Raw genomic sequence first — 26,162 nt, 5'->3', positions numbered from 1 at the left:
TGCTATGGCATTCAAAGACAATGAGAAAAGAAATTGTTTTTGATGCTGAGTCTTCCAGGTAAAGAGAAATTTAATTAAGGCTAATTTGCCTGTGAATACCAGCAAAAAGGAAAAATAATTTTAGCCAAATAATATGAAGACAATATAATGTCAATACCATAACATGAATTTCAGAAATATCTCTATGGAATTTCTCCAACTTCCCATGCAGTTTTTCACTGTGGTACTTTTGATGAAATTCTGTGGGGGTTACAAAGCAACCCTCTGCATCAAGGAATATGTCTGATGGGTCTTCTAATTTGCCCCTCCAATAGAGATATAGAAATTATAATCAATTGTGTAGGCATTCCATTGTATGTATATGTATATATGTATAATATATTAATCAAGTGATATCCATAGAGACAGTTATTTCCATGTCTTAGCTAGTATAAGAATGCTATAGTTGGGGTTCCATATCAATAGCACAGTAGGTAGTGTATTTGCCTTGCATGCAATTGACCCAGGTTTGATCCATGCCATCCTATATCCCCCCTAAATCTACCAGTAGTAATTTCTGAGCAAAGACTCAGTAGTAACCCCTGACCACCACTGGGTGTGGTCCCAAAAATATTTAAAAAGTGAATGTTATAGTGAGGGTCAGGAAGATAGTACAGTGTTGTGTATGTAAATATTTTTGGGATTATTATATTACTGACCCTACCCTGATCCGGTGATTGTGCCCTGCCCTAACCTAGGGTGTGACCTGGCATTCTGCCCCCACCCTAGGGTGGTACCTGATTCTGCTTCCACCATTGGGTGGTATCTGATCCCACCATTGGGTGGTACCTGATTCTGGGGGATAAAAACAAGGGTCTGTGGAAGGCGAGAGGCTTTTGGCTGGAACTTATGCTGAGTCTTTGGACTTCGGTCTTGTCCACCGAATAAAGCTAATATTTCCACAAGCCTGACTGTCTGCGAGCTCTTTACCCGCCGTTTCACGTCAGAACCATCGGCTAGACAGGGTGGCAGATGCGTGCTCCGAGCTGGAGGGGAAAGACCTCATCCTCCATCCCTCCATCAGTCAACGTCTTCAGGGGCTGACTTGCAACAGTACAGAAAGTAAATACTTACCTTGTGACTGCAAGTTCCCTCTAAACAATGAAGTAATGAACCTGGAGATGCATATTATCTCATCAAATGAACAATTCCCTCTATTTTTGAGTAAATGATCAGAGATAGAATAGCAGGGTGGTCTGGTATTCCTAGTCTCAAGAGAACTTTTCATACTATTTTACAGCTGTGTCATTTTTTATTCTGGATTTTATTTAAATTTTTGTTTGTTTGGGGGCCACACACAGTGATGTTCTGGGATTACTCTTGTCTCTTGCATTCAGGAATTACTCTTCGTGGTGTTCAGTGCTTGGTGGACCATTTGAGATATCAGAGATTGAACCCAGATTATCTTCAAGCAAAGCAAGTGCCCTACCTTCTATACTATCTCTGGCCCAAAAGCCAGGATTCTAACAGCACATAGCTTAGATTCAAGCCCAGATTTTCCACTTTCTGGATTCATGACCTGTTTCATATCAATCATGGTTTCTTCACATATCGTCATTACTTTCAGCCCTGTTTTGAAGATGAGTTAATAAATGTAAACTACACAATGTCTAGTTCATAGAATTATTACATTGATTATAGCTGTTGTTAAAGATGGTTTTTGTAGTTAGTCTGGGGAAGAGGAAAATAGTAAAGAGGCCTAGATTTTTCGAGTGTCATTTACACTTACACTTTAACCTAAAAGCATGCTGTAACTAAATGCAGTTTTGTCTTGGTGAAGATACTGGCTGTATGGCAAGTATCACTTTTGTATGGTTTGGGGCAGAGATTGGCAGAGCAGCTGCGCACTTGCCAGTTCTGCTCCTTTGGTGAGCTAATTTTTAATTTTCTCCAATTTCAAGGTGATTCTTTGAAAATGTGTCCTGCTGGTTGAGCTGTATGCCTTCACCCATAGCTTACATGCTACAAGGTGTATTGAGGGGGTGGTTTAGAGGTATAAAAGAGGTAGGTCAAGTAGTAGTGGAAGAAGAAATTAAAAGGCAAAAAACCAACAAAACAGTCACAATAGAAGAACTGTAAATGGTGAAGGAGGAAGTTCGAACTTTTGCAACTAATTTAAGAGCATTCTGAACGAATTTGCTAACTCCCTCCAATACTCCATGTAAAGCAACTGCCAAATCTGTAACTGACTGAACCACCACTGCCACCTGGTGGTCCAGGAGAATGTGACTGTTCATGGGTCAGTGCTGGGCACATACACTTGGAAAATTAAGGAAATGTGTGATAACATAGATAAACCAGTTTAGATGTCATATTTCTATATTTATGTAAATAAACATGTGTCGGTATCATAAAACAAGGGTGAAATAAAAGTGACATGAGAAGGTTAATGAGAAAAAGTAGCTGGCATTTTTTGAATGGTTGCAACATGCCAGACACTGGTCTGTGTTGAATGGACATTATCTCCATCACTTCTTATACCAACTCTAGCTATAATACAATTCGATCCTCATTAAATGTTTGTAGAAAACGAGGCACAGAGGGGTGAATGCATCAGCTCAAAGTCACTAAGCAAAGAACTGGAACAGTGAAAAGTCAGCCCAAATGGAAACAGGAAGCCAGAGATCAATGCAAGTCCCCTAAAGTAGATTAAAAGCTGAATAGGTCAAGAGTACATGGATGTAATTACTCTCTCTGACTCCTTTGTCTGTGCTCCTTACTCTATATCCAGCCTGACACATCCAAGTCCCACTCTGAATTAGCAGAGATGAAATTATACCTGGAGATTAATTGTACATAATTGATATAAAGAACAACATGTAATGACACAAAAACATGCTGTAAGTTGTGTTGACCTAAGTATGAGTGATGAAGACAACTGAAGAGGCAGAGAGTGAGGCTAAGGATCAGGGTGGGAGCTTTTCACAGGAAGCACCACTAGTTTAATGGAAATGTCTAGAATTCAAATGAGCCTGACACAAGGACTGAGACTCTAAAGATTAAGAACTGCCAGATAGGGGAAGCTTTAGTGAGTGATAAAGGTATGCATAGCATCTTCCACAGAAAGCCAGTCTTCAAGGTGACATCACACCAGCCTCACATGACAGTCACATTTTCTTTTTTTTATTGTAAGAATTTATTCAAGAGACAAAATTGATTAACATATTGAGGTGAACTAGCATAACATAATATAGTAACATAACATATCTATAATATAATTAATATAATAACACATGTAAATAAAAACATTTCTGATTAAAACACAATTTTTTTATCATAATGACTTACATATATTTCACAGTAGTATTTTAGGTACATATTAACATTGAATCAGGGGAATACCCATCACCAAATATGTCCTCTCCCATCCCAGTTCCCTTTCTGCAACCCATAACCCCCACTATCACCCCTCCCCCGGGCTGCTAGAGTAGGTAGTCCCCTCTTTGTCTAGCTTACTATTAGTGATCATATATCTATTTGGTCCTGTTACCCTCCCTTGCTTCCCCCTCTATTTAAGAGGCGGAGCTAGATAAATCGAGTTATGTGGTTTTGTTTGAAGGAAAGAAAAGCAATAGATTTGGGTACAAAATAAGAAAAGAAAAAAAAAGAAGTCAAATACGCTAAAAATGGGCAGAGTCCTTCTAGAGGCTTTCAACTTCAGTTTGAGAGAGGATGTGAAATAGGTAATTGAAACACCACAACAATACAGAAAGAAAAATCAAATTAAATATCCAGTGAGCACTACAGCAATAAAGACAAGCACCACTCAATAGTCTTGGTTCTGAAATCAAATGATGCTGAAGTGCAAAAAGAAAGAGAAAGATAAGATAAAATAAAATAAAATAATATTGGAGACATCAACTTCAATCTCTACACCAAAATAAAGACGTCAAAAAATCGATCAATCGATAAATAAATATGTGGAAAAATGATTGTTTTGTGCTTTTTTTCCCTTTTCTTTTTCCCCCTGCATAGGCACAGTAACTATTGGGGATATTGTACAGGGAATTCCCTTGGCCTAGGAGATACAGGATTTCTCCACCCCTGAAGTATACTGTCATAGGATTAACTATAGACTCCTTGCATGATCATTTACTCTCCCCTTGGTGCTTTAGTGGTGTATGGAAGACTTCTGCTTCATCTTGGATGGTAACATCAGACCTCTGTATCTAGAGATCTTGGTGAGACAGTCACATTTTCTAATCACTACATTGAAAAAGTAAAATGAGATTATTACTTTTCAATAAACACAACTGAAGTAGTCTCTGGCATATTGATTTACTTTTCACATATTTATTCCATCTCCTTTCTAAAACAGTTTCAGCAGAAATTGTTTGGGCTTCTCTCATCCAAAGGATGTTTTCTTGTAGCTCTTCACATTTGATACACAAAACCTGAGTGCTGCCACCTTAGAGAGGAGATGGGCAACAAAGGCATTCTGACAGGTAAGTCTTGATATGTCTAAGATGTGTTAGTATTCCAGAGACTAATGGATTTCATGAAGATGGAGACTTCAGGCTGAGACCTGTAGTGAAGACAAGAGCAACACCAAATGCTGATGGAGAAGCATGAGGAGGCTCAGATACATTCCAGAAGAGAAAGAAGTTATGTGGGATATAAACATGTGAGCACTGGGTGGAGAAAAAATATTAGTGATGCTGCTGCCTTTGCATACAAACACACATGTCTGATGATTCAGCTGCTGCTGAGTCCTAGGCACCCACTTTTATGTAGATAGCAAGATTTCTGCAATGCTGGGGGGAAATACATTATACTCAACCAGGGAACTTTTAATTGACCTAATGTTTAAATCCTGCCCCGAGATATTAGTTCATTATTCTGAAGTGTAAGTTGGTATTGAACTTGTCTTACAGTCCCTACCCTTGGGTTGTTCTAATGGGTATAGGAAAATATTTTCTCTACTGCTTGGGAGATGTTTGCTAAATACAAAAATACAACGACTAAGAAGATTCTCTGTCCTTCCTTTATATATAATTTTCCTGAAACAAGGAATACAAATACAATACAAATAGAAAAACAAATACAAAGCTTAACTGATCAGGCATTCTCATAGGAAAGCCAGTCTTCAAGGTGACATCAGGCCAGCCTCACATGACACTCACATTTTCTAATCACTACATTGAAAAGGTAAAATGAGATTATTACTTTTTAATTATACATTTGATTTATCTCTTCATAGCTAAAATAGCGGTTCAACTTTTGGAGGGGTTGTTATCACACAAACTCAGTAGTTATTCTTGGCTCTGCACTTAGAGATCACTCCTGGCAGGGCTCAGGGAACCATATGAACAGCTGGGGAGTTTAAATCAGGTCAGTTGCCTGCAAGGCAAGTGCCCTACTGCTTTTTTATCGCTCTGGTCTCACCTCTGCAGACCTCTGGGTTTCAGCACAGTGCCCCCTTTTGGCTCTGCAGAGTATGAAGTGCTTTAAGCTTATGGAAAGCACCATGCCTCTGTCCCCAGTCAGATACTATTGGCAATAACAATACCTCCACACTCAGGAAGGCTCTCTTTTTCTGAAAGGTACACTGGAAAAGTTTTCAGGTTTGCTTATTTCTTTACTCTCTGACATCTGTGGGCTAAATCATATCTATAAATTTGGCAAAGTGTAGAAGTTAGGAGAGACAGTAATTAAATGTGACTTGACATTAGACAACACCAACCTTGCAACTTAATGTACAAGTACAGGAAAGTGTTTTTATCTTACCAGTCTCAGATTTCTTTTCACATATCAAAATAAGTGCAGTCATTGCTACATAAGACCACTGTAGGTAGTAAAAGTGATCATATGTAAAAGATGCATATGACATAGTATCTGGTTCATTTCAACACTGATAGTTCTTTTTCCCTCTCACAATGTGTCCCCAGATTTCCTCTCCAGTCTTTCTCCAAAGTTCCAACACCCCCCTTATCCCCATGAAAATTGAAACAGCCCATGAATCTTCTCTGTATATTCCAGCACAGTGATATGGGACATTCTTGAATTAATTAATTGAACTAATAAATAAATATTTGGACCCTCCAAACTAACTTCTGGTATCTCTGATTCTTCAGAGCTGAAAAGAACTTTCCTCCCTCTTTTTCTGGATACCTACTACCTCACATTTCCAATCCAGTGACACAAAGACAATGCACTAAAAGGCATTCTCAAAGGACAATTGGTGCAATTCAATGCTTAATTATGGTCATATCATGCAAGAGGAGATGAAGGAAGAATGGGCTTTTTGGACGAAAGAATTAGGGAAATTTTGCATTTCTCCCCAAATTTATATGCTTAGCTGTGGTTTTATGTTTTTAAAATGTCAATGGCATTGTAAAAGATGTGTCAGCACTCCTATAGGTTGCTCCACAAATGGCTATTTCTTCCACTTGATGTTGTTTTTAAGATGCTATATTCTTCCTCATATAAATTAAGACATATTGGTATACTTGTGAGAGTCAAAGAGGTGAATCCTTGTTAAAAAAAAAAAACAGGACAGTTGTTTTCTATTTGCCAAGACAGATTTGTAATAATGGGAATGTGACTCAACTTCAGTCAATACAAAATTTGGAAAATTCTATGGCAGCTGGTGGATGACTTCTAGGATTTTCTTTCAGAAATGATTGAAATGTTCCAAGGAAAATTCCTTAGTTTTGGATTTAAGTGTGCAAGTGTGGAGGCTGATGGAGGGGCCTTTCATCCATTTTGGATGAACCCTCAAGTTGTTCATTTACACAGGGAGTTTCTCTGCCTTAAACATTTTGTTTTGGTTTGTGACTTAAGCTCCCATCTATAAATAATCGACCATACTTGGCTTATCAATTTCGGACCTCAAATGGACTTCTGACGGGACTAGGAACTTGGATTAAATTCATATACCTATTGATCATAATTACATTGTGCAGAGGATGTGTGCCTCTTCCTACAAAATAGGGGCCTAATTCACTGCCTCCAAAGATGGGCTTTCTTCTGGTCAACCTGGACATGAATGGAAAATGTCTTCATCTCGCCTGCTACACAGCCTTTTTAGCATCTCTCCGAATTACAATCAGGCTTTTTGATTGCCCGAGGAGCTCCCCATCGCCTACTAGGTCCTTGATCATTGAATTTCAAATTCTTCATCTGCTTTTCCAAGGAAGAACTTACTCGAAATTTTTCATCTTGTACGCAGTGGGTCTATCATCTCTGGAGCTTGTAGTTGATTCCTTGACACATGTTTCTGGTTTTGGACACCCTGTGTTTAGGTTAGAAATTTTTCTTTACTTTTCCCTGTGATGCGCTTATGCAAACAGCCACTCTTTTCTTGTTTTTCTTTTTTTTTTTGTGGGTCACACCCGGCAGTGCTCAGGGGTTATTCCTGGCTCCAGACTCAGAAATTGCTCCTGGCAGGCACGGGGGACCATATGGGGCGCCGGGATTCGAACCGATGACCTCCTGCATGAAAGGCAAATGCCTTACCTCCATGCTATCTCTCCGGCCCCTCTCTTTTCTTATTGTTTAGTTTTTCTTTTTATAATTATAAAAATATTACTTACTGTATGTGACAGCGGCCTTTTGGCCTGGCCTAGGGTGGGGGGCCCGGACCTGGGTCACCCGAACCCCCTCTCCCCCTTTCCTCCGGATCTCCAGGTGGGTTTCTGGGAGGAGCTCATGGGGCACCCTGGGTTTTCCCCACTCCCAGGCCGGCTCTAGAGGTTGGATCAGGTGGTGTCGTTTGATCTGGGGGGTGGCAGATAATTTCTCAGCTATACTCAGGCTGTCACTGGCAATTTCATACCAGTCTACATTTTGAAACCGCGCGGGGGCTAGCGCCCCCGCGCGATCATAATCTCCTCCCAACCATCAGTACCCCAGATTTACCCTTCTTAACTTCAGTAACACACAGCTTCAATCTCTGACCAAAGACATACAGTAGATCTTACAAATCCCAGAACTATTTAGAAGGACACAAATCGAACACGTATTGAACACATATATCTTTTGAATATTTTATGATTATTTTCTTTAACTGCTGTAACTCTCTATATATTCTTCTACCATGATGTTTCTATCCACTTTTCATCTTGTCTTTTCTTTGTAAGCTGTTCAGTAAGGATTGTGGTGGAACTGTCCCTCAGTTTGATGCCTATGATTGAACTATGTCATGGAAATTGCTGGTCTTGTTCCTATTGCCTCCAGATGCACCAATAACGCTTCGTGGCATTGATCCTTGTTTGCATAGACACATTAAAATGGGAAAACACTATACATACAGATTAGTTATTATCTAATAAATCTCATTACAATGTACCTTACACCCTGAATATTGATATAATGACCTGGCATAGGCCTCAGTTGAATGGGCATTCTCCATTCACGCTGGAACCAGGCAAGCTATCTACGAAACATCCAAGGTCTTTTATAGCAACAGTTGGAAGCAGTCCTCTACCAGGAAAGACACTACCAAGGGTGTGACATCGACCTCCTAATAAGACACTTCCGTTTACACTGAGAAGACGTGACAACAACAATGACCTGCGAGAAGACATGACAACAACGATGACCTGCTCTACAGGACATGGTTCTCTCTATTGCCCCTTAAGTGTGAGGTGAAACGAGAGGATGCTCTGCACCATCCTGACTGCAATATGGGATATGCAGACTCCAGGATCTTTAATACAGAAGAATGATACCAACAACAGAGACTATGTGAGGAATGGAGGTGTATTGCCACTAGAGACTATGACTTGAATTGGACAAACTAGTTTGCCTGGAGCCTAGAGTCAGTCCTGTGCCAGGAAACTTCAGGGGTAGGGTCTCCATGTATTTAGACCATAATTTGTCTTTCCATGTCCCTTATGTTTTGGTGGGCCTATGCAAACAAATGCCACTTTAATATCGTTTTTTACTATGTTCTCTTGACTCCAATCCTTAAGAAAAACAACCCATTAAAACTTTTGAGGTTAACTTAAACTAGTAAGCATGTGCATGGAACTAGATAAATGTACTTTGCCCTCAATGTTTAAAGAGTTACATAAGTCTAATATCTTTAGATTATATGGTGTGCTGCTAAGAAACAATATGTACTACAACTGGGGATTTGAGGGACAAAGTAATTGTATTGTACATGGGTTCAGTTTTGTTTTTCTTAATGTTCTTTGGCTGAAAGTTCAAGGCTGGGATATCATCGATGGAACTACTGAGAATCCTGTTTATGGGTGATTGGGCTTCCACTGTAACTTTACCCTGTCCTCTTTCTTTGCATCTTTGTTGTCATAATTAAAATAATAAAAAAAATAATTAATTAAAAAAATATTACTTACTTCTGTACATTATTATTGTTTCTTTATTAAAAAGGGGGAATTGTACTATATGAAAATATTTCCTTAAGATTATTCTTTGCCTGTTGTCCCACCTTAACCTTCCAGGTGGGGGCACTGTTGAGAGCAGAATAAATAGTTTGGGAGCGAGGTGTTTGGGGTCTTTTGGAGAGTTTGCTGGCTGGCTCCAGGTGTTTTGTTTTTTGTTTTTTGTTTTTTGTTTTTTTTTTTTTTTTTTTTTTGGTTTTTTTTTTTGGAGCTAGAGCAGGCTGACAAAGGACTCTCTTCGCCCAACCTTTTACCCCTTAACCCTCTTGTCTGTGTGAATTATTTGCTGCGGATAAATATTACCAAGATCTCCCCGCAAAAGGGGACAAGGGGATGGGAATCAATTTCTCATTCTGGGAGCTCTTTGCGGATACACAAACAACCAACAAAGGAGTAAATGAGACCCAACAAATGGGGCAACAGTGGTTTGCTTGTGAACAACATTCATTTTAAAAGGGAAGGGATATGGGTGAGAGAAACAGTAAATGTTATGGTGCTTGCCTTGCTTGCCTGCGGTCGATGCAATCCCCAGCTCCCCATACATTCCCTGAGCCGGCCAAGAGTGAACCTGATTGCACTGCCAAGAAGAAGCCTTGAATACAGCCGGATGTGGTCCCCAATACAAAAATAAAACACTAGATAAATGAATGAATGAATGAATGAATGGGAAAGGGATATTATAAATAAACATGAGAATCTTATTCAGCAGAGATCAAACCTTCTAGGATATAGATTCCAACGTTTTTTAGCACAAAGGGTATCTTTCAAGGTCACCTCCCACACAACACTTGAATTTTTAACACCAGTTCTTGGCAGCAGCTGGGAGATAATAGCAAAGTTATTTTAAATGCATTGTCATTTTTTTCCTGGCGGCGGGGGAGAGCGCACATACTGGTGCTTAAGGTTTATTCCTGGCTTTATACTCAGGGATTAATTAGGATTCACCCTGTGCAAAGGTAAACAAATAAAGCTCTGTATTATCACTCCAGTGCCCGAAGTGTTTCTTTGGGGTGGGTTACACCAAATGATGCTTGGGGCTAGTCGTGGCTCTGTGCTCAGGATCACTCCTGGCAGTACTTCAGGAATCATATGCTGGGGTTACTCATACACAAAGCAGGTGTCTTAAACCATGTACTATTTCTATTCCTGCACTGTCACGTTTTTGCCAGTCCTATTCTATCAGTTACAATGGCATCCCAACAGATTTGCAAAATAATCATACAAAATGTATGCTTGTCACCTTTAGCCATTGTATAAACATCTCTAGTTAGCAGAGAAGTGAAATACCTTCCTTGTTTTTGAAGGTTAGTATCTCTATGGTTCAGCACCACTGTTCTAAAATATTTCTGCCACTCCACTTAAAAAGGATACCTCATTAGGAGGAGGTAGCAGGAGACCATTTTTCTATCTACTAGGGCAGTGGTGGTAGGAGTGTTCTTGCAGCATGATTCCAACATCCAATTTGGAAATCCTACTTGTTTCTTGAGAGCTGTGACTCCTAAAACCCAGGCTCATTAGCTGTAGAGTTAAGGTAATTAAAATAAGCTATGATATAAAATTAAACCAGTGTGTATTATGTAAATGCTTGTGGATGATATTCCCAGGGCTGCAGGAAAAAGGCTAATCAGTACTCAATCAGGAATTCATGGGAGGGAGGGTAGAATAGAGAGTGAGAAAGAGCATGAGAGAGAGGCAGGAGAGAAAGAGAAGGAAAGAGAGAATTAATTCAGGATGGGGCAGGGAAGGAGTTATATACAAACTAAATATCACAAGACTATATGGATAAAAATTTTTCTTGGAGAAAGCAAACCCTGAAACTCCCTCACATGGAGTTATGCATGCTGAATTGGAACTGTCTGATAATCTACTATAAAACGACTGCTGCAGGTTGGGTGGGACTCGAGGAAATAAAAGCACAAGAAAAATGCACAATATGTCTCACAAATATGCTTTAACTTCTCAAACTGGCTTCTTGCTCCTACAGCCAGGATTCAGGGCTTACTGCTGGCTTTGACCTCAGGGATCACTTCTGGTGGGCTTGGATATCGTATGGGGTGCCAGGATCAAATCCAATCAGCTGCAAGCAAGGCAAGCACCTTACTAGCTGTTCTTTCTCTGAGAACTGATAAGAACTGGCTTCTTACCACTATTTTCTTTACCTCCTTTAAGCAATACAACACATTCAAAGAGGGCAATAAGGAGGAGTGAGGCACTTCCAAGGGCAAACTTCTACAATGGATGCATCTCAGCATGCTTGGGGTTTATACTAATAGGTTGCTTCTGGGCTAAGAATGAAGGGATTAGAGGTGTTTCTAAATTCCCAGCTCAAAAAATCTCTGCTGTGATAATGTGCCTTTTTCTGAAGAAAAGGCTCAGGACATCTTTTAATTATGAGATAGCTGGCATTTCTCAACTGGAAAGATAATATATATAAATATAATATATAATATAGTTGCCCAGAAGGAGGCACCCAGGAAAATATGGTCATAATACAAATATATTTCCCTTATCCCCTTCCAAATCTTTGTAAACTTGAAAACAAAAACAAAAACAAATGGGGATGGAGTTACAGCAGTTAGGGCACTTGCCTTGCATGTGGTTGAACTAGGTTTGATCCCTGACATCCTATATGGTCCCCCATGCACCATCAGGAGTCATTCTTGAGTGCAGAGCCAAGAGTAATCCCTGAAGCACTGACAGATGCAGCATCAAAATGAAAACAGAAACCCAAATCTTTATAAACTTATAAAGGTAAAATATTATAAAATACAGCTATCACAATGGGGGAAAAGGCTCATTTATCAGCAAAATACTCAATGTCTGAAGTGAAGATCCATGAAAGACTCACTCAGATATTTTTTAGAAAGTATTCCTGATTTTATGCTGTTGGTACTAACAAAATGTATGTGTTTTCTTTAAATAAACTTTCAGTTCAGAGATATGACCCAAATGGTAAGACCACAAACTTACATGTGTGAGGCCCATATTCAATCTTTAGCACTAAGTAGCTACCTGAGCACTTGCAGTTATAGCCCTAGTCTTGCCATGAGAACTTTCAGGGGCGCACCTAAACAATCAAATGTCAGATGTGCCCTAGTATTGACAGGAGTGTTCTCCACCAAATACTGCTGGGGTATGGCCCCAGCTTAAAAAAATAAAACGGCTTTTAATGCCACATCAGCTGTAGTTTTCCCAATGCTCATAGTTAAGTTAAACTTAACTATCATAATGTTAAATAGACATTCCAATAGAAGAGAACTGAATTGATTCATATAGACAGGAAACAATGTGAACACAAAGGAAGCAATTGTCATAGTTGTTAAATGGAATATAGACTCTGAAGTAGGTACGAGCATTGTAATGTTTCATTTTCAAAATTCTGTATCTATATAGCATCTCTATAAGAGTATGTCTTATGTCTCAGAGAAAACATAAATAGAGCAATTGAAAATAAAGGGGTGGGGGCCAGAACAACTGCGCACTGGTAGGGCATTAGCCTTGCACACTGCTGACCCAGGAGTGATCTGGGTTTGATATCCCTGGCATCCCATATGATCCCCCAATCCTGCCAGGAGCGATTTCTGAGCTTAGAGCAGGAGTATATCCTGAGTATCACTGGGTGTGGCCCCAAAACACACAAAACAAAACAAAAATAAAGGGGTGGCAGAGAATGAGAATAATATATACATATATAGGAAAACTTTAGTAAGCAGATCAATATATCTGAAGAAAGGAAAGGAATTCCTTACACTGTTCTTGAGTCTCTTTTTAAGGAGTTTGGGGGTCACAATAGTGATGCTCAGATGGCTCTGCACTCAGAAATTATTCCTGGTGGGGCTTTGGGGACTGTATGGGATGCTGGAGATGGAACCTGGGACAGTCACATGCCACCTTACTACTCTGAATCGAGTCTCTTCTATTATTCTGAAATGTTTTAAAGGAAAACACTTACAAAAACCAAGTAGCAATTTTATACTGACCTATTTAGACACTTGTTAACATTCTGCTTTCTCAAGGCATTGATTTAATAGTTTCAAAAGACAAAAATCAATTCTTTTCATATTACAAGCTCACCTTCTAAAGAAAGAAATGAGCAAAACAATCCATGTATAGTTCATATTCTAAAACATACAGTAGTGCTCAGGGTTTACTCCTTGTTCCATGCTCAAGTATGAGTTTTGGTGGGTTTGGGGGACCATATGGTGTGCCAGGGATCAAATTTGGGTGGGCAGCATGCAAGAAAAGTGGACTACCCACTGTAATATTGCTCTGCCCCTGAAACGGCTCTTTTAATGGTTTCTAAACCATAAATAATAAGTAGCATTTGTTCCATCAATAGGTCCTTTATGCTTGACTAATTATATTCTCTCTCTTTTCCTTTTTTTTTTTTTTTTTTTGCTTCATACCCACTGGCTCTCGGGGGTTACTCCTGGCTCTGCACTCAGAAATCACTCCTGACATGCACAAGGGATCATATGGGATGCCAGGAATTGGACCACTGTCTGTCCTGGATCTGCTGCATGCAAGGCAAATGCCCTATCACCTTGCTATCTCTCCAGCCCCTCTCCCTCTTTTCTTAAAACTTGATACCATCTGTGTTTCAAGCAATGTTTTGATCCCATGATGTGAGTCTGAGTTTCACTGGTCATGCTTGGGGGGCACCAGAGCCACATGTGACCCTCCATGTCCATTCAGAGCTAGAGATCAAATGCAGGACTTTTCATATGTTAGGCATGTTGAAATCTGTCACTCCCTGACCTTTGACTCTCCTTGTTTGTGTAACACACAGCAATCAATAGACTGCTGTTCAGAATCTTAGTATCCAGCAGTAAAATTTTGGAGGTGAGGGGGTTACACCCAGCAGCACTCAGTGGTTACTCCTGGCTCTATGCTCAGAAATCCCTCCTGGCAGGCTCGGGGGAGCATATGGGATGCCGAGATTTGAACCACTGATCTTCTACATGCAAGGCAAGTACCCTACCTCCATGCTATCTCTCCAGCCTCCAACACTACAATTTTATTACATGGAATATGTGCTTTTAAAACTACAAGAGATTCCACACTGTTCATGTCTTGCAAAACAAAATTCTAGCATTCTCAATTTCTCATCTCAGAACAAATTCCCAGGTTATAAAATGACAATCACAAAAAAAATCATTTCCAAATTTCTGTTTTAAATTAGTCCTGGAAGGGCTGGACTGCTGCAGGTAAGTGGTACAGCGGGTAAGGCTCTTGTCTTTCATGCAGCCAACCTGGGTTTGATCCCCATCATCCCATATGGTTTCCCAAGCCCACCAGGTGTGGCCCCACAATAAAACAAAACAAAACAAAATTAACCCTGAAAGTGAAACACAAACAAAAACTTCTATGACAATAATATGAGTAATAAAGCACACAAAGAAACTGAAAAATTCATTTATTATATGAAGAAACAAACAATACTTATTCAAGTCAATGACTGCAGGAAAACAGCCAGCAAATATTCACATTCACAATTTATTGGCTGAGATGAAGCAACACATACATTCATAACCACAGCATTAATGTTCTAAGGTTGTTTCTAAGGAAGTGCTATATTTGACAATAAATTATAATGTTTATTTTATCATTTACAAGGTGAAAAGATTAAATCCGCATTCAAATATAGTTAGCACATTAGGAGTTCAAGCTATAACCCACATTTTCAAAAGAGACTGTTATGTCTTTTATGAAACACAACAGATATTAAAATGATAAACTCATTTTCCATCAAAGGCAATTTCTTAGACTATAGTTGGCTTTTATTCTTCAAGTACCATGTGTTTGGATGCACAGTTTTACAAGCAACTAATGTTAAGAGGTAATTGCTAAGCTGAAACCATTTATACTTGCCTTCCAGAAACCCAAAGGCATGACACTCACACAGAGGATGCTATCTGCTTCTTTTCTAACAGCCAAATAAATAATGACATATTTATGGAGCTGAAGCACTTATAGTAACTTCTTAAATAAACAAGATACTTTAAAATATTTCAATGCATTTTCACATCTTTCAAATAACTTTATGAGGTAGGTTGGAATGATGTAAGTGAGGAAACGCAGGCATCAGGCAATTAAGTAATTGGCAGGGATGGGTAGGGAAATGCTATTATCACCAGCAATGAAATGCACTGACTCTTGTAATGAAAAGACAAAGTCTAAACATGTTTGGTAATCATATTTCAATGTTTTAAAGAAATTTTCACCTACATCTAGCCAATTGATAGCGATTCAGTTGGAATAGCTGTCATAACCAATATGGCATATAATTAATTATACAACACACTGAGAGTTTAATAAATGAGAATTATAGCAGAAAAAACTACATTTTAATGCTCAAAACATGAAGAAATTGATGGTTTGTTTGTTTTTACTACATCAAGCTCTTAGTATAAATAAATAGTTCTGCCATTTCAGAGATAGAAACAACAAAAAGAACACGTTTTATTATGGACAGAGGGTGGTGCTTTTGCCTCTCCAAAGTGAATGAAAATAAAAGGGTGATGCCAAAGTAAAAGTATATCAAAAAATAAACCAGAAAATGAACAATTTATTTACCAACTCTGTTGTTGTATGACTTATACTGGACTTGAAAAGTCAGACCATCACTGCCAGTTTGGTGTGAGGTAATTCAAAATGCTCATCAAACTTCTATATTAAAATTATTTCAAATGAATTTGAAAGTTATAGTGGTTCTTCAGACAGTTTTGAAATCAAATTTGGAAAATACTAGCCTCTACATATAATGTTAAGCCTAGTTAGTGACAGGTCTGTTTTTAAGTATTTTATTTTTAAGATACTAGCGGTAGGAATTATGACACTGGATCGAGGTTCCCCCACAAAATTACTGTAGATACGCTGCATAGTACTTCAATAAAACAAACAGGAATCCAAATAATAAAAAATAGGGATCTTAATAAAACAAACAGGAAGAAATTATACAGAAGACAGGGGTGGAGAGAGAAAACAGGACATTTTAGTCAAATTAAGTCACAATCATGCCAAATCAAAATGCATTTAAGACAAGTCTTCTAATAATTTCATCATTTTATATAATTTAATCTTCTGAAGATAATATTAAATTTGGGGTAGTTTGATAATGGATGGAAGAAAATCTTTTCTTTAAAATGATGAAACTTAAAATGTCCTACATACCTATGCTAGGAGAGATATTTTTGTAGCATTTTCTAAAAAAGTAGATATTAACCAAGGTAACTCTTATCTGAAACAATCCTTATAGGCAAGGAAAAAGAAGCTAAGACTAATAGTTTTATTTTCACCCTTCTTAGAAAAGACAATCCTAGCAAGTTCAGCTACAAATTTCATAGAATTAACAGGATAGGACTGAGCCATGAAGAGGGCTAAGACTACATTCTTTCAGAATCACATTTTCATCTATCTGGGAATGGAAAGACTAAAAATATATGGCACTTTTATGTTCCCAGAATTCCTTACATATGTTGAAGGAAGACAACTTCCTTAAAATTCTAGAACTTCCATTGAACATTTTTAGAATTCAATTTTACATCTATTGATACTTGGAAATTTGGATACATCCAATTCTAGACATTTGAAGCAGATAAAGCAGACCAGAGCAGCTAACAGTTATGTACACAAAGCTTTGAAAATGTAACATCTGGCTTGACTGTGTCCCCTAAACACTGGAATAATGCTGCTGACAGCAAGACTCCAGTAATGCTGTCTGGTCACTGGGACAGTTCTTGAGTATAAACCTTAAATAAAACATTATCTAGACAAGTCATCTAGAAAACTAGAAAGCAAATAAATCAATCTCTTGTCCTCTTTTTACTGGAGAGATCATAGCAGCGTAACTTGAATATTATGTCAGCGAAAAGGCCAGAAACATGTAGGAAACACATTCAACTGTGAATGATGGTATTCTAGGCATCCTCCAACACTCACTTCTCTATCTGTTTTCCACTTGCCTAAAGGCTCTGTAAAGGAGAACAACTCAAAAGGAGTTGCAACTAACTTCCGATTTTTTCTTTATTGTGCAAGGATAATTCCTTGTATTATGGAAATGGTTCAGACCAGAAAACAATCTATCTACATGCCAACAGACCTGGGTCCAATTAAGCAGTGACTGACTCCTCAGCAGTATGGAAGGAAGGCTCTACATTACTGCCTGAAGGCATATCATCCGTGCTTGAGAATGAGCTTTTATTTTGTGTGTTCTCCTCGGTTTTGTGTTTCATACATTTACAGCAAACATATCTCAGACATTTCCGAATGCCTTCAGAAACACTGGAGGAAAAAAGCCTTTTGCAAGGGTGAAAGAACTGATAGAATACCAGCATGAAGAAAATGCCAGTGCAATACCCAATAAGCAACTGAAGAAACAAGAATGGGGCACACACATACATATAGATGTCAGTCTTGTTAAGATACCACATGAGGAGAAGGAAGGCATTTTCAATGAATCTCAGCATGTAGTGCATCAGTGGTTGGTACCTGCTCTGTGACTTCCTAATGAGTTCAGGGTCATCGATTTTTAGCTGCACAGCTGACCAGCAAAACATGTTGATACCAGCATAGAGAAAGGTGAGGAAGATGAGCACACAGGTGGTGCCCACCCGACTGAGAGCCTTTTCTATGTTTTGTGGGAATGGGGAGCCGCTGTACCAGAAGTTGATCCAGGGGTAGAAGAAGAAGCCACAGAAATTGATGAGGACAACCATTACTACCCAGGCCTTCAGGACAGAGGTAAAAAGGACCAGGATCACGACTCGAGTAGCAATCTCAAAGCTCCTCCAGAGGAAGATACAGATATAGGCCAGGGGCTTCACCTTGAACTCGTATTCATCATACTTGATCTTGATGGCTAGGATGTTACAGCGCAAAGCTCCATATACAATGGACAACAGAGATAGGAACATGAAGAAACCTGGAGAGAAGAGAAATAGCATTGTCAAGTCAACCGCACCAAGAATGCAACAGAGGCAGATAAACTGTAATTTTATGCACACTGTGCTCAAGATGGTGTTCTGGGTCTCTAGAGGGCTGCTATGCCCAGGTACAGGGCCAGCTGAAATGTCATGATTAAAATGCCACAGCTGAAATGCCCTAGGAAAGGATCTCAATACTATTCATGGTAGCTATCATAAGAACTAAAAAAGGGGGCCAGAGCAATAGCACAGAGGATAGGGCATTTACCTTGCATGAAGCTGACCTGGCTTCAATCTACAGCATTTCATATGGTCAGTGGGGCAGCGTCAGGAGTGATTTCTGGAATGCAGAGCCTGGAGTAACCTCTGAATGCTGAGGATATGCCTCAATCCCCCCAGAAAAAAAAGAGAACTGAAAAACTAGTTCACTTTCCTCACTAGATGGGATGGGATACTTGGGAGGCATAGGTATTCCATATTATTTATCAGTGATTCCTCATAGGAGTAATGTCTAGTTACCACTTTGAAACTAGTTATGGCTGCCCTCCTGTCACTGTCTCCATCTTTTTCCTCTTCTCTAGTTTGGTTTATATAGACCAACAAAAAAGAATCTAAACCAAACAATAAACAAGTACACAAATTCTTGCCTCAGGGTCTGTGTTTCAGGGTCAAATTGAACTAAAACACCTCTTTGATCTCAGTTTGGTCTGTGTGAATAGGTAGAGTCCTTTACATTCTGTTTTGTTACCTCAATTAGCATACAAGCTCTTGAGAAGTGAAGAGCAATGATCTCTAATCATGTCTAAGGCAACTTGACAAATGTTAGTAATAGGCATACAAAGAGAAGACATTTGAAAAAGAATTTTTCAGTCAGTTTCTCTCTAGCTGCAGGACCTGTATATACTATCGAATATTCCCCTTTGAATAATCATCATTTTTGGAATTATGGAAAATCGATGTCCTGCTTAAAGGCCTGTGTTTTAAGAAGTTCCAACTCATTCCCTCCCTCCCTATATCCTTCTCTCCCTTCCTTCTCTCTATTTTTTTTCTTACTTTTCTCTGTCATTATCTCTATTTCTTCCTGGTCTGGGGCTACAGCTGGCAGTGCTCAGGGACTACTTGTTCAGTTCATTGCTCTGGCAGGGCAAATTGTACTATTTCCTCAGTGCCTCAGTTATTTCTTCTCTCTTTCTTTCTCTCTTTCTTTCTTTCTTTCTTTCTTTCTTTCTTTCTTTCTTTCTTTCTTTCTTTCTTTCTTTCTTTCTTTCTTTCTTTCTTTCTTTCTTTCTTTCTTTCTTTCTTTCTTTCTTTCCTTTCTTTCTCTCTCTCTCTTTCTTTCTTTCCTTCCTTCCTTTCTTTCTCTCTCTTTCTTTCTTTTTCTTTCTAGTTCCTCAGTTATTTCTCTTTCTTCTTTCTTTCTTTCTTTCTTTCTTTCTTTCTTTCTTTCTTTCTTTCTTTCTTTCTTTCTTTCTTTCTTTCTCTCTTTCTCTCTTTCTCTCTTTCTTTCTTTCTTTCTTTCTTTCTTTCTTTCTTTCTTTCTTTCTTTCTTTCTTTCTTTCTTTCTTTCTTTCTTTCTTTCTTTCTTTCTTTCTTTCTTTCTTTCTTTCTTTCTTTCCTTCCTTCCCCAGTGCCTCAGTTATTTCTTTCTTTCTTTCTTTCTTTCTTTCTTTCTTTCTTTCTTTCTTTCTTTCTTTCTTTCTTTCTTTCTTTCTTTCTTTCTTTCTTTCTTTCTTTCTTTCTCTCTCTCTCTCTTTCTTTCCTTCCTTCCTTTCTTTCTCTCTCTTTCTTTCTTTTTCTTTCTAGTTCCTCAGTTATTTGTTTCTTTCTTTCTTTCTCTCTCTCTCTCTTTCTTTCTTTCTTTCTCTCTCTCTCTTTCTTTCCTTCCTTTCTTTCTTTCTTTCTTTTTCTTTCTAGTTCCTCAGTTATTTCTCTTTCTTTCTTTCTTTCTTTCTTTCTTTCTTTCTTTCTTTCTTTCTTTCTTTCTTTCTTTCTTTCTTTCTTTCTTTCTTTCTTTCTTTCTTTCTTTCTTTCTTTCTTTCTTTCTTTCTTTCCTCCCTCCCTCCCTCCCTCCCTCCCTCCCTCCCTCCCTCCTTCCTTCCTTTCTTTCTTTCTTTTCCATATGGAATGCTGGTATTCGAACCATCAACCTTCTGCGTGCAAGGCAAACACCTTACCTCTCCATGCTATCTCTCTCCAGTCCCTGTTATTTATTTCTTAAAATAACAAAGCTAAATGGATTTATCCAGCTCACAAACAATAGCAGTTTAGGTATATGATATTTGGGTCATTTAAATGGAGGAAGTTAGCTTGTCTAAAAGTATAATGTTAATGGCTCTGAGTTTGATTTAAATACATGAGAATAATGGGGTATTTTTGTTTGTTTTGGGGCCCTGCATAGTGATACTCAGGGCTTACTCCTGGCTCTTGCTCCTTACTCGTGGTGGGCTTGTGAGACCATATGGGGTGCACTGTATTATTGCTCTGGCCTGTGGTGACTTTATCTACTTACCTACAAAGAGAAAAAAAGTCTATATGTAGAAGGCATAAAGACCTGAAAACCTGGGTATTTTTCTGGTATTCAAACTTTGGGGGTTTGGGTTTTGGGGCACACACAGCAGTGCTCAAGGGTTATTCCTAGCTCTGCACTCAGAAATTGCTCCTGGCAGGCTTGGGGGAACAATACGGGATATCGGGAATTGAACTCAAGTTAGCCACATACAAAGCAAATGCCCTACCACTGTGCTATCACTTCAGCCTTTGTATTTAATTTTAATCAAGGCATCTACTGGGTCTTTTTGGCACTAACTTAAATTGCTGATATCATCCAATGAGAAGATAGTCAGGAGTTATTCTCAGGTATGTATTCAAAAATTACTTCTGGCAGTGCTCAGTAGACCATATCAAGTGTCAGAGATTGAACCATGTCAGCCACATGCAAAATAAGTGCCCTGCCTGCTATACAATCACACTGGTACACTTTTAGATGACTTGTATGTACAATAAAGTTTGAGGTGTATTCTTCCCTTTCTGTTTTAAATTATTTTTATTAAATTTTAAGCATACAATGTTCCAACACCCATCTCTTAACCACTGTACACTTACTACCACCACTGTCCCCATTTATTTTTCATAACTGTTGTATAGTATTCCATTGTGTAGACTCACCACTGTTTCTTTACCAGTCATCTATTTTCAAGCACTTGAGTTGTCTAATTGTCTAATTACTTGTTAACTGTAATACGAGAAAAGGATTTTAATTTAACGGTTTGTGCCACCAGCCTTCCTCTTTCTCCCCAGTGTCTGTGTCAATAAACCTCACTTGTTCTTCAAAGTTCAGTTAAGGTGTCAACTCACTGATGATGCCTTTCCTCTGTCATCATTAAACCATATTTATTCAATTGTACTAAATGCTTCCAAGACTCTTCTGGATCAGTTAACTGTCATTCTACTGGGATCTCATAGTGATATATGCATATTTTTTATCATTGGGCACCCTCGGTTTACTTGACCTAATATAGTACAATCTTCTAGAGGTAGCTGCTTTTTATATGTATATATACTTATTTCTTTTTGTTTTGAAAGTCACACTCCATAGTACTCAGGACTTACTTCTGGTTCTGTATATAGGGGTAACTCCTAGAAGGGCTCAAGGAAACAAAGTGCCAGGAATTGAACCTGGGTAAGACAAATGTGAAGCAAGTCCCTTATCCACTATGCTAACTCTGCAGCCCCTTCATACATACATATATCATCAAGACCTAGCACCATGACTGTATGAAGCAGTTACTTTTAGGGGAGTGCACTTTAATAGGTATACACATATAGACATATATATCTGAATGAACAAAAACTACAACTTGTGAAGCCCTAAAATCTTTCACAAAGAGAACTTAAATCAACAATGATTAATCTCAAGGAGCCCTTACCAGAGAGTGACTTCTGGGGTCATGACTTTCCTACACAAATATATCCGTGTTCATATGATGTTCTCAACCAAGATTTTGTACCTGTTTCCAGAATTTCCTAAAAAGTAGGATCAACTTTGTAAAAGATGTTGAGATTTAAGTCCTACACTCAAAATATATTACTTTGTTTAGAAGAAAGGCCTACAAAATCAAGACATAGGATAAATGAGGTAGTATTCTCTCTCCACAGGAATAACAAAGGAAGTTTGCTGCTTTAGGATAAATGAATTCATCCAGAAAGAATGTAAGTCAAGATGAACTTGGTACCTTTATTTTTGTGACAGCTACTGAGGTTACTGTTCTTACTGAATTCAACAACTTATTCCTTGATGTTATCCTCTTTAAAAATAAAATTATGAAAAAAAAGTAAAATGTTGATTGACTCACCATCGGATAGTTACAAAGTTTTTCGTGATTGAGTTTCAATCATACAATGTCCAACATCCATCCCTTTACAAATGCTTATTTCTAGCTACCAATGTCCCCAGTTTCCCTCCTGCCATCTCTTCTGCCTTACCCTCCTACTTTCCTCTATAACAAGCATTTGTCTTCTCTCTCTCACTCTCTCTATGGTTTGCAATATTATTATTGAAGGGGTATCATGCATAGCACTAACTTTCTTTTAGCACCCAGTTATTGTCCAGAGTAATCATTTACAACTATCATTGCCATAGTGGTCCTTCTCTGCTTTAACTGCACTCTCCCGCAATTTGTGGCCAGCTTCCTACCGTGGCCCTAGTTCTTCTAGCTCTTGTCTCTACTGTCTTTGGGGATTATTACCATATTATATTTTTTATATCCCACAAATGAGCGATCACTTCTATCTCTCTCCCTCTGCCTCATTATTTTTACCATTTTGTGTGTTTATTTTTAATTATTTTCAGGGAACAATATGTGGTGCTAGGGTTTGAATATGGTTGGTCACATGCAAGACAAGCATTCTACCTGCTGTAATATTGCTCCAGGCCAAGAAAATACCAGCTTTGTCATCATGCCAAAGATACATATTTTTCTTCTTTTTGTTTTTATTTATTTTATAGAAACCATTGTGATTTACAGTCTTCTTTATATTTAAATGACAGACATTCATTAGAATATATACCTCTGCCTCATTTTTCTCAGCATAATACTCTCCAGCCTATTACCCCAGAGTAGAATATACCAATACAAAGTATTCTTTTGTAGCCATACAAAGGAAAAGCAATGCTGAAAAAGTAAACTTGAAAAAGTCAAAACACAGATAACTTATACAGTGCTGTGTGAAAGAAACTAGAAGTCTGATTCCATTTCTATAAAATTTTGGAAAGGAGAAAAATTAATCTGATAATAGAAGTGTGACTTTTTCGTTGTGGGTACCACCTTTTAAAAATTGTATGGTTTTTAATCATACACCTGAAACTTTTCCAAAGCTAATCACATCTCATTTATTTGATATCATAACAGCCAATGTTATATACAGATGACATATATCCCTGTCCTTTATTCCTATCACTATACTAGGTACCATGTCAAGTCTTGGAAGTTAGCATGGGCTGGGGTATCACATGAGGTCCGAGGATGGAATTCAGCTTGGCTGCATACAAGGTGAATGCACTATCCAGTGTACTATCTCTTTTGCACTTCACCTTCACTTTCTGTTTGTTTGCTTTTTTTCACCTTCACTTTTTATCTCTTATCACTGGAAGGAAAGAAGCAGCAGTCTTCTGCCCTTGAAATAAACTGTCAAGGATCTCAAAAAAATTTGGAGAATCTCCTCAGAGTATTATGGAGAATTTTCTAGTTCTTCCTTATTTCTGTTAAGTCCAATTTTTATATTTATTTACTCTATAAAAATATCAGGAACTCCCAAACTTGTTTGATCTACTTGTTCCCTTTTTAGAAAAACAAAACAAAAACAAAACACTGAGAATACCCTTGGAAATTTATCTTCCTTAGGTGAACCAACAGAAACAGAAAAGGCCCCTAGCAGAAATACAGTCACCCACTCTACAGAAAGAAGCTTGAAATTGTATTATCAAGACACCTAGGAATGGGGAAGCCTCATGCGGCTTAGCTGGTTTCTAGGAATTGCCTCCCAAGATTTAACTAATAATCAGAAAGAAGAGGGGGCAGGTTCCTCTATCTGGTTTAGCAGTATGTCCTCCACCTCCTTTATCCTTCAGCCTCAGAAGTGGCTTTAGTGAGTTTTCCTTCATAGTCAAAAAAGTTTGTAGTTGACACATGTGTGGGACCTTCTATCAGATCACCTAACCTGGAAGAACCTAAGACATGGCAAAATCTCATTAAACATAGTTGTTCACACACAATGAACTTTGTAAACAATTATTGTAACCAAATGCCCCTTCGTGGCTGAAATAACCTCTTGCATTTTTGTCTCTTCCAACATTTAGTTAGTTATGTGGACATTTAAAACGATGTGGACACATATCCTTATCTCAACTAGTCTAGTCATTTTAACTCCTACTCTCAGTACTATTTTCCCAAAATGTATTTTCACTTTTAAAGTATGCTTTCTTTTTATTTAAAAGTTACCTTTTTTCATTTGCTTTATTTTATATTCTCCTTGTTTAATGGTCTAGTTTTTATGTGGCCTGGTTGTAAGCATTATAAAAAACCACTTAGAAGCAAAACTACATGGGTAAAATAAAGACCTACATATAAGGATATGGCAGAGGTGGGGATCAGTTTTCTACCCATAGAATAACACTAAGACTGTGACTTATTGTCACAGACTTCAGAAAGAAAACTGGAGTCTACATTCAGGCAAAATCAAACACGAATGAAAATCCTGGTAGTGCATGGAGGTATTTTTCCTCATTGTATTTGGCAATGAGTTCAACTTAGGATGCATGGAAATGAATTCACCCTTTAGAGGTCACACTGTGACATACTGTCTTTCACACTGACATACACCACTACTCAATTATACAGACCAATTTTTAGATTGCTAGATCAGCTACATGTACTATTCTAAGTATAAGTGAAAATGCTCTTTGGCACATAAAATATTAAATGATATCATAATAGAAGTTTTAAGGCAAAAAATTAAGAAAAGTACCAGGCTTTTTAGTCTCCTATCACTCCTATCTCTTTCTTTCTTTATATATCTATCTATTTATGTAACTTTTTCTTAGAATTTACAGTAGTTACATATATCCATCTGGTTTAGGAGAGCAGTGTAGGATCCAACTCACAAATGTATAAGAAGTTTGAGAAGGGGCCGGGCAGTGGCGCTAAAGGTAAGGTGCCTGCCTTGCCTGCGCTAGCCTTGGACGGACCGCGGTTCGATCCCCCGGTGTCCCATATGGTCCCCCAAGCCAGGAGCAACTTCTGAGCACATAGCCAGGAGTAACCCCTGAGCGTTACCGGGTGTGGCCCAAAAACAAAAACAAAACAAAAAAAAAAAGAAGTTTGAGAAGCTTCCATACTAATGCCAAATCAATATAATACACTTAAGTCAATATTAGGTAAAAAATCAACCCAGTGTACATTTCTAACAACTTTGTTGAGGTATTATAATTTATATACAAAGAATATTAAATGTGTAAAATATGTTGAGTTTGGTCATGCACAGATACATCTTAAAATAACTAATGTTTATAATAGCTAAAAAAAAACTTCAATTGCTGGTACTTGACCACTTTTTTAATCAACTAATGCTTTACTTTTAAGTAAAAGAAACAAATAAAATTTTTATCCCTAATAGAACATTCAATGCAAAGATCTTATTTTATACACTGATATACATGGTACACAGTATATGCCAATAAATATGATTTCACTTATTGATAACATTATTAAAATAGTATTCTACTCAAATTAGAGTTACACATCTTCATTTACCAATCCATGTGCTGCAAATATATTCCAAATATTCTATCCTCATT

At 38.1% G+C, this 26,162-nt stretch overlaps 1 protein-coding gene across 1 annotated transcript in view; it reads right to left on the bottom strand.

The window, feature by feature from the left end:
* Nucleotides 1-14,786: 14,786 nt before the first annotated feature.
* Nucleotides 14,787-26,162, bottom strand: part of XK (X-linked Kx blood group antigen, Kell and VPS13A binding protein) — a 32,177-nt gene continuing 20,801 nt past the window's right edge. The window contains exon 3 of the mRNA XM_049767115.1: nucleotides 14,787-18,309. Coding sequence (XP_049623072.1) covers nucleotides 17,498-18,309 — 812 coding nt within the window. The 3' untranslated portion in view covers nucleotides 14,787-17,497. The remainder of the gene's footprint in view (nucleotides 18,310-26,162) is intronic.

This window comes from Suncus etruscus, chromosome X, assembly GCF_024139225.1.
Source record: "Suncus etruscus isolate mSunEtr1 chromosome X, mSunEtr1.pri.cur, whole genome shotgun sequence".
NCBI lineage: Eukaryota > Metazoa > Chordata > Mammalia > Eulipotyphla > Soricidae > Suncus > Suncus etruscus.
This window is presented reverse-complemented; position numbering and strand designations above follow the sequence as displayed.